Source organism: Xiphophorus couchianus, chromosome 13 (assembly GCF_001444195.1).
Source record: "Xiphophorus couchianus chromosome 13, X_couchianus-1.0, whole genome shotgun sequence".
NCBI classification, from domain to species: Eukaryota; Metazoa; Chordata; class Actinopteri; order Cyprinodontiformes; family Poeciliidae; genus Xiphophorus; species Xiphophorus couchianus.
This window is the reverse complement of record NC_040240.1, coordinates 17,854,456-17,867,906: the sequence shown is the minus strand read 5'-3', so window position 1 is coordinate 17,867,906 and position 13,451 is coordinate 17,854,456. Positions and strand designations below refer to the sequence as shown.

Genomic DNA, 13,451 nt, shown 5'->3' with positions numbered 1-13,451 from the left:
CATGGTGCAGCAGGATGACACAAACACACACAGTGAGACATCCAGCGAGGCTGAACCAGAGGAAGCCGAGACTCTGTGATGGTAGACGGAGGCGTGCAGCTCAAGGCCAAGCTAAACGATCTCAGAGACACCGGATCTCTTCAGGAAGCTAAATGGCCATCTGTGATCTCACAGACACAGGTTGGCTCCACTCCTTCTTATTTTCTCTCTAATCTCTTTCTTAATCCAATGCAAGCTGGGTTTTCTCTCTTTTTTAACTAGAAACCCTATTTGTCTGTTTAAAAATGACAGAATATATTTTTATATCTTAATTTTTGGGAGATAAACAGTAACTTTCTAAGAAGTATGTTTATAGGGTGAAGTTTCAGTCTCTGATATTTACGCTACAGGGTTGTCATTTGGACTTTAAAGCTGCAGAATGTAACTTTTACAAAAATATTTTTTTACATATTTGTTGAAACTGTCACCTTGTCATGACTGTATGTTATGAGACAGATAATATGTGAAAAACATTTAGCTCCTTTGCCTTCTCCCAGTGCAAACTAGAATCAACCAATCAGAGCCAGGAGGCTGGTCTTAGTGCTGTCAATCACCCTTGCCTGCACCTGTTCATCCTTATAGCATAGTGTAATATGTCATGAATGCTAAATCTAGTTAGCATGGCCACCAATTACAGCAGATTAATGGTTTTCCTGTTGTTTCTTCATCATTAACACGTTTAACAGCGTACACGAGGATGATTGGCAGCGCTAAGACCCGCCTCCTGGCTCTGATTGGCTCTTTTTGGCTGGGAGTGGTGCATATCTTCAATCACAGCTCAGAGAAGAGGTGGAGGTGTTTGGTCTTTTCAAAGATTTTCTGTCTCATATTACACTTTCACAATATGGTGACAGATTTTAGCAAATATGTAAAAGATATGTTTTATAAAAAAAAAAAAAGTACTGCAACTTTAAGATGGAGAATAGAGATCATGATTCAAAAAGCTGCATTTTCTTTTTGAATATTTTAAAAAAATATATTTTGTTACATTCCAGGGAACATTGTACCAAAAATATTCTAAATACTAAAAACCAGATAATATTTATTATGTCCTGATGCATAAAAGCTCAAACTGAAAGTGGGTGTACTTTCTTTTCTCCATTTGATCAAGAGTTAACGTATGAATCAATGTGATTAACATTGTATCCATCCATTCCTTTTCAACTAAAGGTCCTTATAGTTCACAGCACAGAAAAGCTTTCTTCGTGGCTCACTATATTATACTATATATACATCGAACAGCTCTACAGCGTAATTATCATTTGTATAAATAATTTAAACAACTCTAGATAGTAAATATGGTGGTGATTGTCATGTATAAACCATTATAAATGTTGTTTGCCAGCAGTTGGGCTGAATGTTGACAGCATTTGGCTGAATGCGAACAAATTAACACCCAGGTGGTGCAAACACAGAGCTGGCAGAAAATCAGAAGCTAGGCAAGTAAAAATAAAACAAGCTGCCTCACAGGATGAAGAGAAAAACCACCAACAACAAAATTTAGAGTGTTACGGTCCCAACGAGTCCATCAGCGGATCAACATAACTTAAATCCACATTGGCTCCAGAAGGATAAATCCTGTTCGTTTGTCTGTTTGCCTTCAGTTTTCAGTTTTCTTTTTTATTGAAGGACTTTGGTTTTAATGTACTGGCAGAGGCAGACCGGAGCCGTGGTGCAGTGGCTCCTCAGGGGCCGCAGGCGTTGACGGGACGGCCCCGACAGCCTCTCAGACATTAGGAGCTTCACATACACTGCACTGTAGGTCATCAGAAGTTGGTAGGCTTTAGCCTGAAAGAATAGAGCAAAGTTGAAAGGTCACCAGAGGCGAAGTTAGAGAATCAGGAGGTAGTCTTTCTCCATTATTTCACCTTCTTTATACAACGATCTGTAAGTATTGGCAGCAAAACAGCCTTCCAAGCCATGGTTCTGCCACTGCCATGCTTCACAACTAGCATTGTATGGTATCACATGGACTTCTCCAAACAAACCCAATCACTGTGACCAAAGAGCTTAATGTTGGCCTCGTCTGACCATGATTGTGTTGACTTTGGACCAGGCGTTTCCTTTGTGTTCAGTTCATGTTGGTGTAAATCTTGGCATCCAGTTCGTGACAGCAGTTTTGTTTCTGTTGATCGTGAAATTGTGCAAAATGGAATTCTGCTGGAATTTTGCAGCAAAGCACTTATTTGTAGACAATTTTCTCCTTGGACAATGCACAGCTGGCTTCCCAAGAGGTCTTAAGGAATTGCAAATTTCATTGAAAGTTGAGTGTATCATTTGGAACTGTTCAATCCTAAATACAATTTCCTAAAAATGCTGCATAATTAGGCCGCTTCAACCACTGTCCTCTGCTGTGAGAGAGGTTTGACTGACAGACTGGCCCACCAGAACATGTCGGCATGTTTGTAGTTAACAATAGCCAACTCAGCAACTTTCTTGTTATATTTATCAACATTTCAGACAAAAAGTTGGTGTCAGCCAAAATCGGGAAGTTAGGCTTTTTAAAGATCGGTAATCATGATCGGCCAAAACACTGCAATCGGTGCATCCCTACTTCACACCAAAAATCGATCATCACTGAGACACAGAACCCGTCGATTCCCTGAACAATAGGGAGACTAGACGCCCTCTGATGTTTATAAGTGGCCGTTTCTGTTTGAACGGCTTCAGTCATACATTTAGGTTTTTCAAACAGAATTACACAAAATCCATTTAACCCTTTCATGCATTAATTATGACTCTTTATGTTTTTCCAAAGTGTTTTTGATTTTCTTAAGGCATAAAAAAGATGGGACTTTTTTTTCAGTAGAAAACAAATTGTTCTAGTATTTTTTTCTAGATGATCAATTGTAATTTTTTCCAATACAAAGTTGTTATTTGGAAAATACATCAGTGGTATTGGTGTTTAGGCATTACTTGATGTCTACAGTAGAAGGAGGACTGGATATTCCTGAGTTCCTTTTTCGTCTGTCTGCCATGTTGGATTTAACAAAAATGTTCTTGCAATGGCAGTGGATGGCCAGTAGTTGGCATCATAGTGTATTGTATGAGTGTCCACTTCAGTGGTCTGTGTGCATTTATAGGATAAGAATCCACAAGATACACAAGAAAATGGCTTTGAGATACTGCAGTGAAAGGGTTAATACCTTAATTTGTACCAAACAGAGCCTCAGAACCTGATCAAACCTGTTTTTCTTATAAACAGGATTTGTTTATTAAAACATCCCCATACAGACACTCGTCCCCATGATTCTCATCTCACCTGAGCAGGTAGTGAAGCTTCAGGAACAAGGCTGTAGTTAGAGGTGACCTTTGAGTCCCCCCGCTGGCTGGACGGTGTACTGCACCCCGTGTCCTCATTTCTCAGCAGAGGTCTGTTTTCATCAGAGTCTTGCTCGACATCTGAACCGCCGGCCTCGGGGTTGATGGGAGGGAGCTCCGTCACCAAGACTAGATGTGACATTCTGCTCTTCATGGTTTTCTGAGGAGAGAGACTGATCTGATTGTTCTGACACAAGACTGGAAACCACAAGTGCCGCAACACCCTCGAATTCATGCTTAAACTGAGACAAAGACGGCTTCCCAAGCAAGGAGTTACGTTTCTATTTAATATGAATGAGGGCAAACAGCAGAGCTTCAGTAAAGTCAATCAAACAGCAGGGCACTTGCAGTCGACTCACCTGGTTTTCGTTTGTCACAAAGCTGCGCTCCTCTAAAGTTTCACACAGCGTCCTCCAGCAGTAAGACATGTCCCAGTACACGAAGTACAGCTGCAGAGACACACAAACAAGTGAAAACAAATGGTTTGTGAACCTGTGATCTGATTCCAGCTTGGTAAACAGCATCGCAAAGATCAACTGGGGTGAATCTGCGACTTTATAAAACTTCATCTGTTTTTGTCATGTTAGAGCAACAAACTTCAGTGTGTTTTTACACAGAGCAATACCTTGCTGTACATAGTTGTGCAGTGAAAAAATTATTTAATTTAGTTTTTTTTTTCAGATGAACTGAAAGTATTTGTTATCTAGTATTTAGTGCAAATATCTTACTACACTTGAAATAAGACAAAACTAACTAATCAGCAAGATATAAAAGCTAGCATTGAGTGAATAATTCCTTTATATTGATGAAAAAGTAGGTATGAGACAACATTTATGCCAAATAGTAAATAAAAGTGAGGAAAACGTTCAAAAAGTTGATTTTTCTTTACATATTTTGTAGCATTGTCTGTAGGTTTGAAAAGGGGGTCATCGGCTAGAAGCTAATGAAATGAAAAAGTTTGTGACTTTAATGATTTGTTTGATTTGGGTCGAAAAATTAAAACACACTTTTCAGATTTTAAATAAGTACCTGCATGTGTCCGGTGCAGTTCTGGATCCAGTCGGCAACGCCCACCATCAGTTTATGTTTCATCATTCTCTCATTCACCTGGATCAGCCGAACGTCGATGTTGATATTGATCTGGTTGAAGAGAAGAAATTTAGTTTGCTTCTGAATACAAACGTGTCCAGTTGTGCGTTAAATCGTAACGCTTTACTTCTTTGTTACTGTGATGAAGAATGTAGATGATGGCGGTGGTGAGGAGGATGGAGACCAGGCTGACGGACAGAATGAGGACCCAGTAGTCGGTAACGGTGATGTACAGGTGGAGGGTTGAGAAAACTCCACACCACAGCACCACATAAAGCACCTGGTGGGAGCAAAAGATTCAAAAATTAAAGTATATCCATCTGTATTTCTAAAGAATGTTCCAACGGCAAGTTTTTCTTTCTAATATATACTCAAACTGTCATTTACTCATGTAATCTTACAATAATTAGGATTATTGTAAGATTGAAAGACGTAAGATTAATTTACAACTTATTTTAAACCTTTTTACACATTTTTTAAAATCAAAGATAAACACACTGCAAAAACATGTAATCTTAAGTATTTTTTATTGTGTTTGCAGTGCAAATATTGAATTAAGACAAAAGAAACTCCAAAGTAACTCATCAGCAAGATATAGAAGCTTGTTTTAAGTAAATAATTCCTTGACATTGATAAAAAAAAAATACTACTTTAATTGGAAGAATATTTAAATTATAACATGTGGAGATGTAGAATTGCCACCAGGGGGCGGACGTTTGGCAACCCGTAGTCTAGTCAAAGTCCAAAACTAAACCCAATAAAGAATTTGTAGTAAACTTGAAAACAGACATTGACAGTGTGCCTCTAATTAACTGAGCAATTAAGCAAAGACAAATGTCCAACTTTAGATCAAAAAGCTTAAATGCAGCAAAAAATGGTTCCACAAAGCATCAACTGAGGTGTTTAGATATCTACACTGCAAAAACACTAAATCTTACCAAGTCTTTTTATCTAGTTCCAAGTACAAAGATCTTAGTACAGTTGAAATAAGACAAAACTAACGTAAAAGTATCTTTTTAACAAGATACAGCAGCTTGTTTTAAGTAAATAATTCCTTAATATTGATGAAAAAGTACAAGTTCCACTGGCGCCGTAACCTAGCAACGCCTGCCAAGCCTCGCCCGTAACCTAGCAACCAAGTTGTAGTTCTACTGTCAGATTATTTCACTAAAAACACGAGGAAAATGTTTTGTATAAATAAATGTATCTGCCAAAGTAACTAGTACTTTTTTTAAATCAATATTAAATAATTATTGACTTAAATCAAGCCTCTATTTTGTGCTGATAAGTTACTTTTGTCTTATTTCACATGTATTAAGATATTTGCACTAGAACCTAGACTGAAATACTTGGTAAGATTTGGTGTTTTTACAGAGTGTGACTCTTTTGTTGTACACCAACCAGATCATTTGATGAGTTTATTAATGCAGCACTGTATTTATTTGTGTATTTTTTTATTTTTTTGTTCGTTTGACAAATCACAATGTTCGTTAGAAGTTACACAAGTAGTTTTTGTCACCTGATGAAAGAAGGAAATGCTCGCTTCCTGTGTCTACTTTACTCATATTTTGACTCTCTAGACAAAAATAAGTTAATAAGGAAGATTGAAAAAACCCAAAGTGGTTAAAGAAGTGAAAATGAAGAAGTAAAAGCAGAAAAAGATTTGGCTAAACTTTGAATACCGGCGCTAGAACAAAGTGGAAAAGGCCCGAGTTGAAAACCATGTATCTTCTGATTGAAGGGACATCCAGAGCTGTTTTCAGTGGATCTTCCATGTCTGTCACAGGAATCTGATTAAAACATACAGTAAAAAATAATTAAAATTAATTACAATCCTGTATTCACTGTAAAATGAAGTGATTTGACTAACCTCAAATCCTTCCTGCTCCAGTTTGGATCGACAGAGATCCAGATCAAATCTGGGGTTCAGCGTTGAACTGGTCAGGATCGCTGCGATACACTGACCTGCCAAAGACAAAAAGAAAAGATTATTTAAGGCATACTATATACACAAATATATATAACAAATTACATCAATTAAGTTTGCAAAATTCACACAAAATCAACAAATCTCCACATTTTTTTCCTGATTTTACTGCAAATCTTTCTCAAAATTGGTCAAAAACCTTCAGCTTAAGTGACTGTTGCCTCAGCCTTAACTAGATATCAAGTTATAGTCCGTAAATAATACGGTGAGTAATAAAAAGTCACATTTAACCTCACACATTAGCTCAAATATTAAGATTTCTTAGTACACATATTTCTGAAGTAGCTACAGAATCTGTTATTTTGATTGGAAAATGCCACAAAAAACAATCAGAAAATCCTTGTGGGACTGACCAGTGTAAAAAGATGTTCAATGCTTAATTTAAAAAAACATAAACAAACAGCTGTTTCTTCATTTTTTAACGGTTTAATGGTTTTATCAATACATTCCGGCACAACTGGCCCGTTTAAAAAGATTTTTGATTAGGCCCATAACTGAGTTTTCAGCCCTGATTTAAGGGTTTAAACTTAAAGAGGGGCAATAAATGAACAAATCCAACTATGTGGAAACATTGAAGTGTTTGTTTTGAAAGAAAGCCATTTTAGCACATTGAAACTGTAAAACATTCCCCAATGAATCCGTAATAATTGGGAAACTTTTTCTCAAATGTGACCAAAAAGCATAACAACTTGTAAAAAGGAGGCGCTGAATACAAATGTGTAGTAAATGTTAATTTTTTATTTATAAAATAACGTAAAAACAAAGTATTGTTTTCCTTTCAAATCCAAATAATACACTACTTTGTGTTTGGTTATCACATATAAATCTAATACGATTAATGGAAGTTTGTGGTTGTAACGTAACTTAACTCAGAAATTAAAAATCTACAAACTGGTTTAAAAAATAGATATTTGTAAAGTTATTTTTGTAAATATATTTAGATATAACTAATAGCAGTCAACCAGTTAATGAATCTAAACTCAATTTGCTTATATTATGCAAAAATATTTGTATTTGATTCAGTCAAAAATTTTCTTGACTGACAATAAATCTAACTGAAGCATAAAAAAATAAATAAAATAAAGTGAAATGGCGCCACCTGTTGATAGATATTTGATGAATGAACATTAATTTTATCTGAATATAACATAACTCGTAATAAATTCTAGATATTCCTTTGATATTAAAAGAATAAAAGCAGCATGTCGGTACCGTTTGTCCATTTGGATCTGTTGTTGTTGGTCTGTTGGTCCGTTTGGGTTCGTCTGGCTTCAAAGTCCACAGCAGTCTCCTCCGACGCCTGGCAATCCCCATTCCTGTCCTCCATTAGGTCAAAGGTCACAAGGTCCTGAACAAAAAATAAAATCTGTCTACCAACCTACTTAAACTTTAACTGGTCCAGGAAAAAACCCATAATTATCATTATTCTTATTCCTTATTAATGTGACAGTAACTTTATAAACAAAGTCATCGGTGGAACTAATATAAAACTGACATAAACATATTTTAGTGTTTTTTTAAACACCAACAACAATATTCACTCTGTTTCTTAAGTTGCTAAAACCAATGTTGAAAGGTCTTTTAAGATTGTTCAGTTTAAATACCGAAGGTTGCAGAAAACTAGCAAACAAACGGAGCAAATAACAAAATGTCAACAATATTCAGGGCAATAAACCACAGCAGCTGCAAAACAGTAATATATACTTAAAATAAAAAATGGCTGAATGCCGTCATGACGGAATAATAGGACAGTGTCTAACACCAAATAGCTAAAAGTAAGAAAACAGTTGTTCACTTTTACAAAAGTGGCAAATTCTAATGCTAAAGCTAATAGCTTAGCTGTTGAATAACGTGAGTGAAGATTAAAAACATTTGGCTGAAAATAGAGAATTTAACTGGTATAAATGGTTTTAAGTTTAGCTAATGGGCACTTGAAATTGTTCAAAACATTTTAAAATAATGAGTTTAATGTGGAGCAAAAACAGTTTGAAAATGGCTGCCGCTAACTCTGAAGCCAGTAGCTTTACTGGTGAAAGTTTATGAGCAAGAATGGAAAGAATGTACAATTAAAACAACTGGATTTATACGTTTTGCATAATTCATATTGTATGGAGTAATCTAAAGTATATTTTAATGAGACGTTTTTTAAATAACTGTCTAGCTCTGTGTGAAAGAGTTTTAAAGCAATCCTCTTGTATTTACTGCAGACTTATCATTTGCATTAAACAGGTTTTGCTTTCGATAAAACCTGTTTTTCAAATATCAAAGGTCATAAAGTGAATATTGATAAACTAATGGGTGAAAACTGCAGTTATGACTAACTCTGCGTAATTAACAGCATTAAATAACACCGCATTACAAAAAAAATAGGTTTTTAAGTTGTTTTCTATGTTTTTTCAACTGAATTAGGACTATTTTTGCACGGCTGAATCCAAAGATGGCGTCCATTTTTTTCAATCTGGTTAGGTTTTTATTCTAATTTGATTTATAGAAATCTGATCTTCTGACTAAATTGATGACATTTTTGTGACAATATCGGTTCATTTCTGTTAATATTTGCCATCCAATAAAGGTTTTTCTGTTTTCTAACAGAGTGTATTAATTAAATGTTACAAACTTGGATTTCTGTAAATTGAATAATAAACACTGATAAGGGAAAGTCCATGCAAATTGAACTTTGTTCATCTCTCCTCCTGCTCATCACTCATTTATCCCAGATTCTCAGGAAACTGATCCAGATGTGAGAACAAGTCGGGCATTTTGATGCTCATGTTGCTCCATAGTTCAGAAAGTTGACCCGATTGCGCAAAACCAATGTGATTTTTGGATTCAGCTCATCAAAATGACCCTGAAACAGTTGAAAAGGCCCAGGCAGCGTTTTTGGCTGTTGACCAGTGTTAAGCTATAACCAGTTTCCAAAAACCTGCCTCGGGCTTCACAGCTGGTGCCATGAGCTCTTCTGGGTCGATACGTGAAGTGGAAAACTTTCATGGTTGATGAAAGCAGAACCTTTATGTCAGAAAAGCTTTGAAAACGGCCTCAGGTTTTATCTCTCATAAACACGTCGACTGTTCACTTAAAAGGCAGAAGCATGACAAACAGCAGGAAACCCGGTTACTTCTGCTTTTACTTCCTATATGACATTTACTCTAGTGACACTGAAACTTCGTGCTCTAATTCTCAGACTTAGCTTTCAGACCTCTTCTCCGTTTTCTTTTTTAGAAACTGTTTTCAGTTGTGTTTGTGTTAACAGAATCAAGTAAAAATCCCTCTTACAGACCCAACCTTCCCCCTCCATCAGCGGTTCTGTCACATTTTTGGCAGAGAGGTGTGAAAACACAACCCCACCTTCTCGAGTTTCTTTCATTTTCACTTCCTCGTTAATGAAGACATGCTGACACACAGCTCTGATCGCCTGATGGTGCAGATTGCATGTAAGCAATAAGCAGCCTGTCTTATCGTAAGCAGCATGCTGAGTGCTCTGTCACCACACAGACCAAATTACCAGTAAGAAAGTCGCTATCTGAAAACGGCATCTTTTAGTGTGTGGCGTTGCTGTAAACATGACACCAATATATTTCCTGCTCAGTATAAACTGAACTTGAATATTGTGAGTTATGTTCCAAGGATTAGACGTCACATCTTTTAACAGAAAAGCGTTTCTTAGCCTGTGTATCTTTGAACAAAAGGAAGTCTGCTAACATTTTTCAAACCTTTTCTCAATTAAAAAGTTTGATTTCAGTGAGAAATGGAATCACAAACCAGCGTTACGGATCCAGAGATGCTGTTTTTAGTAGGACCGAATGTTTTTCCCACCTGTGGCTCAGATGAAAGTCCATCTTCTGGTCGATGAGTCTCCGCGTCGTCATTCTTCCTGAGAAGCGAAGAGCCTTTTAAACTGGTTCCTTGAAAGCAGCTGGTTGCCAGTTCAGACTTTGACTTTTCTTTCTTTTCGTGTCTGAACGTGTTCGGCTTGTTCCTCTCTTTCGCTCTCTGGCTTGTGACTCAGATCAGCTGCGCCTCATGACTGCAGGAATGCGGTTTGTGATCCTCATGTCTGCAGGAGGAGCAAGAAGAAAACCAAGCTGAACTCCTCTACGGTCTAAGAATGACATCTGGATTCAAAATAATTGTTTTTTTTATGCATGAAGTGCTTTTATTTGATCAGGATTTGTAACGATACGTCAGCTTGTTGACGTTTTATTGGAGCTGTTACACATTAACTCATGAAGTCCAAAGAGTCACAGGAGGTCATGCCAAGAGTACAGATATTTTTGTGGTTCTTTCACTGAAGACAAAAATATAGTTACATGGGAAGTGTCCCAACCGCAGAGCTGCATAAATATAGAGAAGTGAGTGAGTGAGACACTTCATGATGTTTAATATCTTTGGTTTTTTTTACTAAAATATTTCACATAAGGTTGTTTAACTTGGAAATGAAAGTCCAACTGCTGCCTTGAAAATGCAATTTAAGTCAATAATTTAATTTTTTGGTTTTAACTTAGAAATTAGTTCATGAAGTTGATTTAACGAGAGACAAGTTGTCTAAACATTGTTTTTAACCCTTTTATGCATGAATTATGATCCTTTGTGTCAGAATTTTTTTTTCCATGTTTAAAATTTTTTTTCTTAAGGCATAAAAAAAGGTAGGAAAATTTTTTTGTAAAAATAATTTTTATTTATTTTTATGTGATCCATTGTAATTTTGTCCAAATACAAAGTTGTTATTTGAAAAATACATCAGTAGTATTGTTCCTTAGGGGTTATCTGATGTCACAATATTTTTTTTACTTGCAAGAGTCATCTACAGTAGAAGGAGGGACCGGGTCGGTTCTCATGCTTTTTTGTCTGTCGGCCATATTGTATTTAACAAAAATAATTTCTTGCATTTGCAGCTGATGGCCAGTAGTTGATGGTATATTTTATGATGCATTAGTGTCCACTTCAGTGGTCTGTGTGCATTTATAACATAAAAATCCACAGGAAGCACAAGAAAATGCCTTTTAGATAGCTGTCCACTATAGTGACCACTATGCATGCAATCTGAACCAAATAATAATTTCACAATATGTAGGGAAAAAAACACCTAGTTATAGAGCACAGATTTCTCTATTATTTTCATTCACATAATCAAGTTAAAATAACTATTTATTTCACTTTAGAGTTTCCGATCAGATAATGAAATCTATTAAAAGTCAGAATGAATTCTGCTCTAAAACATTTAGTGTGAACAGGACATTATCCTCAAGCATTAAAATAAACATTTGCCTTAATAAAACACAAGAATCAGATCAATGTAACGCATTTCCATCTCAGGATACAAAAACAAGCCGCTAAGCATTCTGGGAAATAGTTCCCACTCCTGTCTTTTTCTTCTTTCAGTTTTTTAAACTCTAGTTTATTCAACTCTTGAAAGTTTGACAAAATTAATAAAAAGTTAACACAACTTACTGCTGTAAGCTTATCTTTCACAAACTCACACATTTAAGTTCGAAATATAAAACTTGTTACACTTATTTGACTTAAAGAGTAGAAGATATTATTTTCAAAAGGTATTTTTAATATGACAAATTATTCAAATCAGAAAATATTTTATCATTTATTTTAAAAGTGTAAATTCCAGAGAGTATTTTGCTTTATTTTAATGTCAAAAAGTAGTAAAAAGGAGAAAAATTTACTAAATTGACATAAATGACTGACAAATTTAGATTTAAGATAATTTTATCAACATGTTTATTTTGCCTGGAGGTAGTATTAATGTTTTGTACTGAGTCCAAACTAGACAGAAAATCTTAGAAAGAAACTAAATATTAGCGTGACCGTATAACTTTAAAGAGTTTGACCTAAAATAAATCTTTAAAAAACTGGTTAGGAATTATAAGAAGGGAGTAATAAAGTGTCAAAAGAGTTTTCTATTGGTTTTCTTTTAAGAGAGTAAACCCAAAATTATTTATACCCCAGCAAGATTTATAATTACTTTATTCAACCCAGATAAAATGATACAAGCATCTCTCAAAACAGAACAAATTAATGTAAAAGGGGAATCAAATTTATAAAAATGTATCTTTTGCTTTTGTTTTTTATATTTTATTTAGAAAATGTCATGTCATAAAGGATTCATGGATTAATGAAAATGCTTTGGCCCAACTGTAAACCTACCAACATGTGGGAAACCACCTGACAGGCCAGGCAGGGTGAGCATTAATCAGAGAGCTGAGAAAACTCCAGAGGAGCTGCAGACATCCAGAACTCAGGTAGGAAAATCTGTTGGCATGGCAACTGTTAGCTGTACACTAAACCTGTAAGAAAATTGCTTTTTACTGAAAGAAAAATTCCGTTTTCCAAAACACTGGAAGCGAATGTTCTGCTTAGACTAAAATTAAACTTCCGGAACAAGAAAACACAACGTGTGACGGATTATTAACACAACACACAACAAGGAAAACCCCACAAGCGATTGGACAACTAAAAAGTATAATTTAAAAATCTCTGTTCAACTGGAGACTGTTTATATCCGCTGGAAAGTTATTGAGTTTTTGGGCTGTTCTGCCCCCTTGTGGCTGAATTCTGGTAACTGAACCCAACCCGCTTTGTAGTATTGCTGTATTGCACGTTTAAAAGTTGAAAAACAAAGTAAATCAATTAATAACTGACAGAAATCCTTTTATTGTACAGTTTTTATTGGGTGATTAATATGAAAAGGACCAATTACAAATTACAACTTGATGTTTGGGTTTTGGATTTTCATAGCGATGGCGACAGAAGTAGCAGTATTGTTGAATTTCCACTACTTTATAATTTTGATAACATGCTAAGATTGCTATCAATTCCCTGTTCTACTTATATCAACTGCGAATATTATTATTACTATTATTTTTATGGGTTTGTGTTGTGAAACAGTAGCATTTATAAAAAGATTAGGATCCAGATCCAAAAATATAGAAAGCAATCTAGATTGATATTAATGACGACAATCTACTACTAATAATAGCAGAAGACGCAGTAATAGTTGACG

General features: G+C 35.6%; 1 protein-coding gene across 1 annotated transcript; it reads right to left on the bottom strand.

Annotated features, from left to right (window-relative positions):
* Window positions 1–303: 303 nt before the first annotated feature.
* tmem268 (transmembrane protein 268) lies at window positions 304–10,550 on the bottom strand. The gene is made up of 9 exons (XM_028036972.1): window positions 10,253–10,550; window positions 7,649–7,784; window positions 6,320–6,414; window positions 6,132–6,239; window positions 4,577–4,729; window positions 4,390–4,500; window positions 3,720–3,809; window positions 3,302–3,520; window positions 304–1,827 (listed from the first exon to the last, which is right to left on the bottom strand). The coding sequence occupies exons 2-9, from the start codon at window positions 7,761–7,763 to the stop codon at window positions 1,660–1,662; spliced, it is 1,059 nt and encodes a 352-aa protein (XP_027892773.1). The 5' UTR covers window positions 7,764–7,784; window positions 10,253–10,550; the 3' UTR covers window positions 304–1,659.
* Window positions 10,551–13,451: the final 2,901 nt, after the last annotated feature.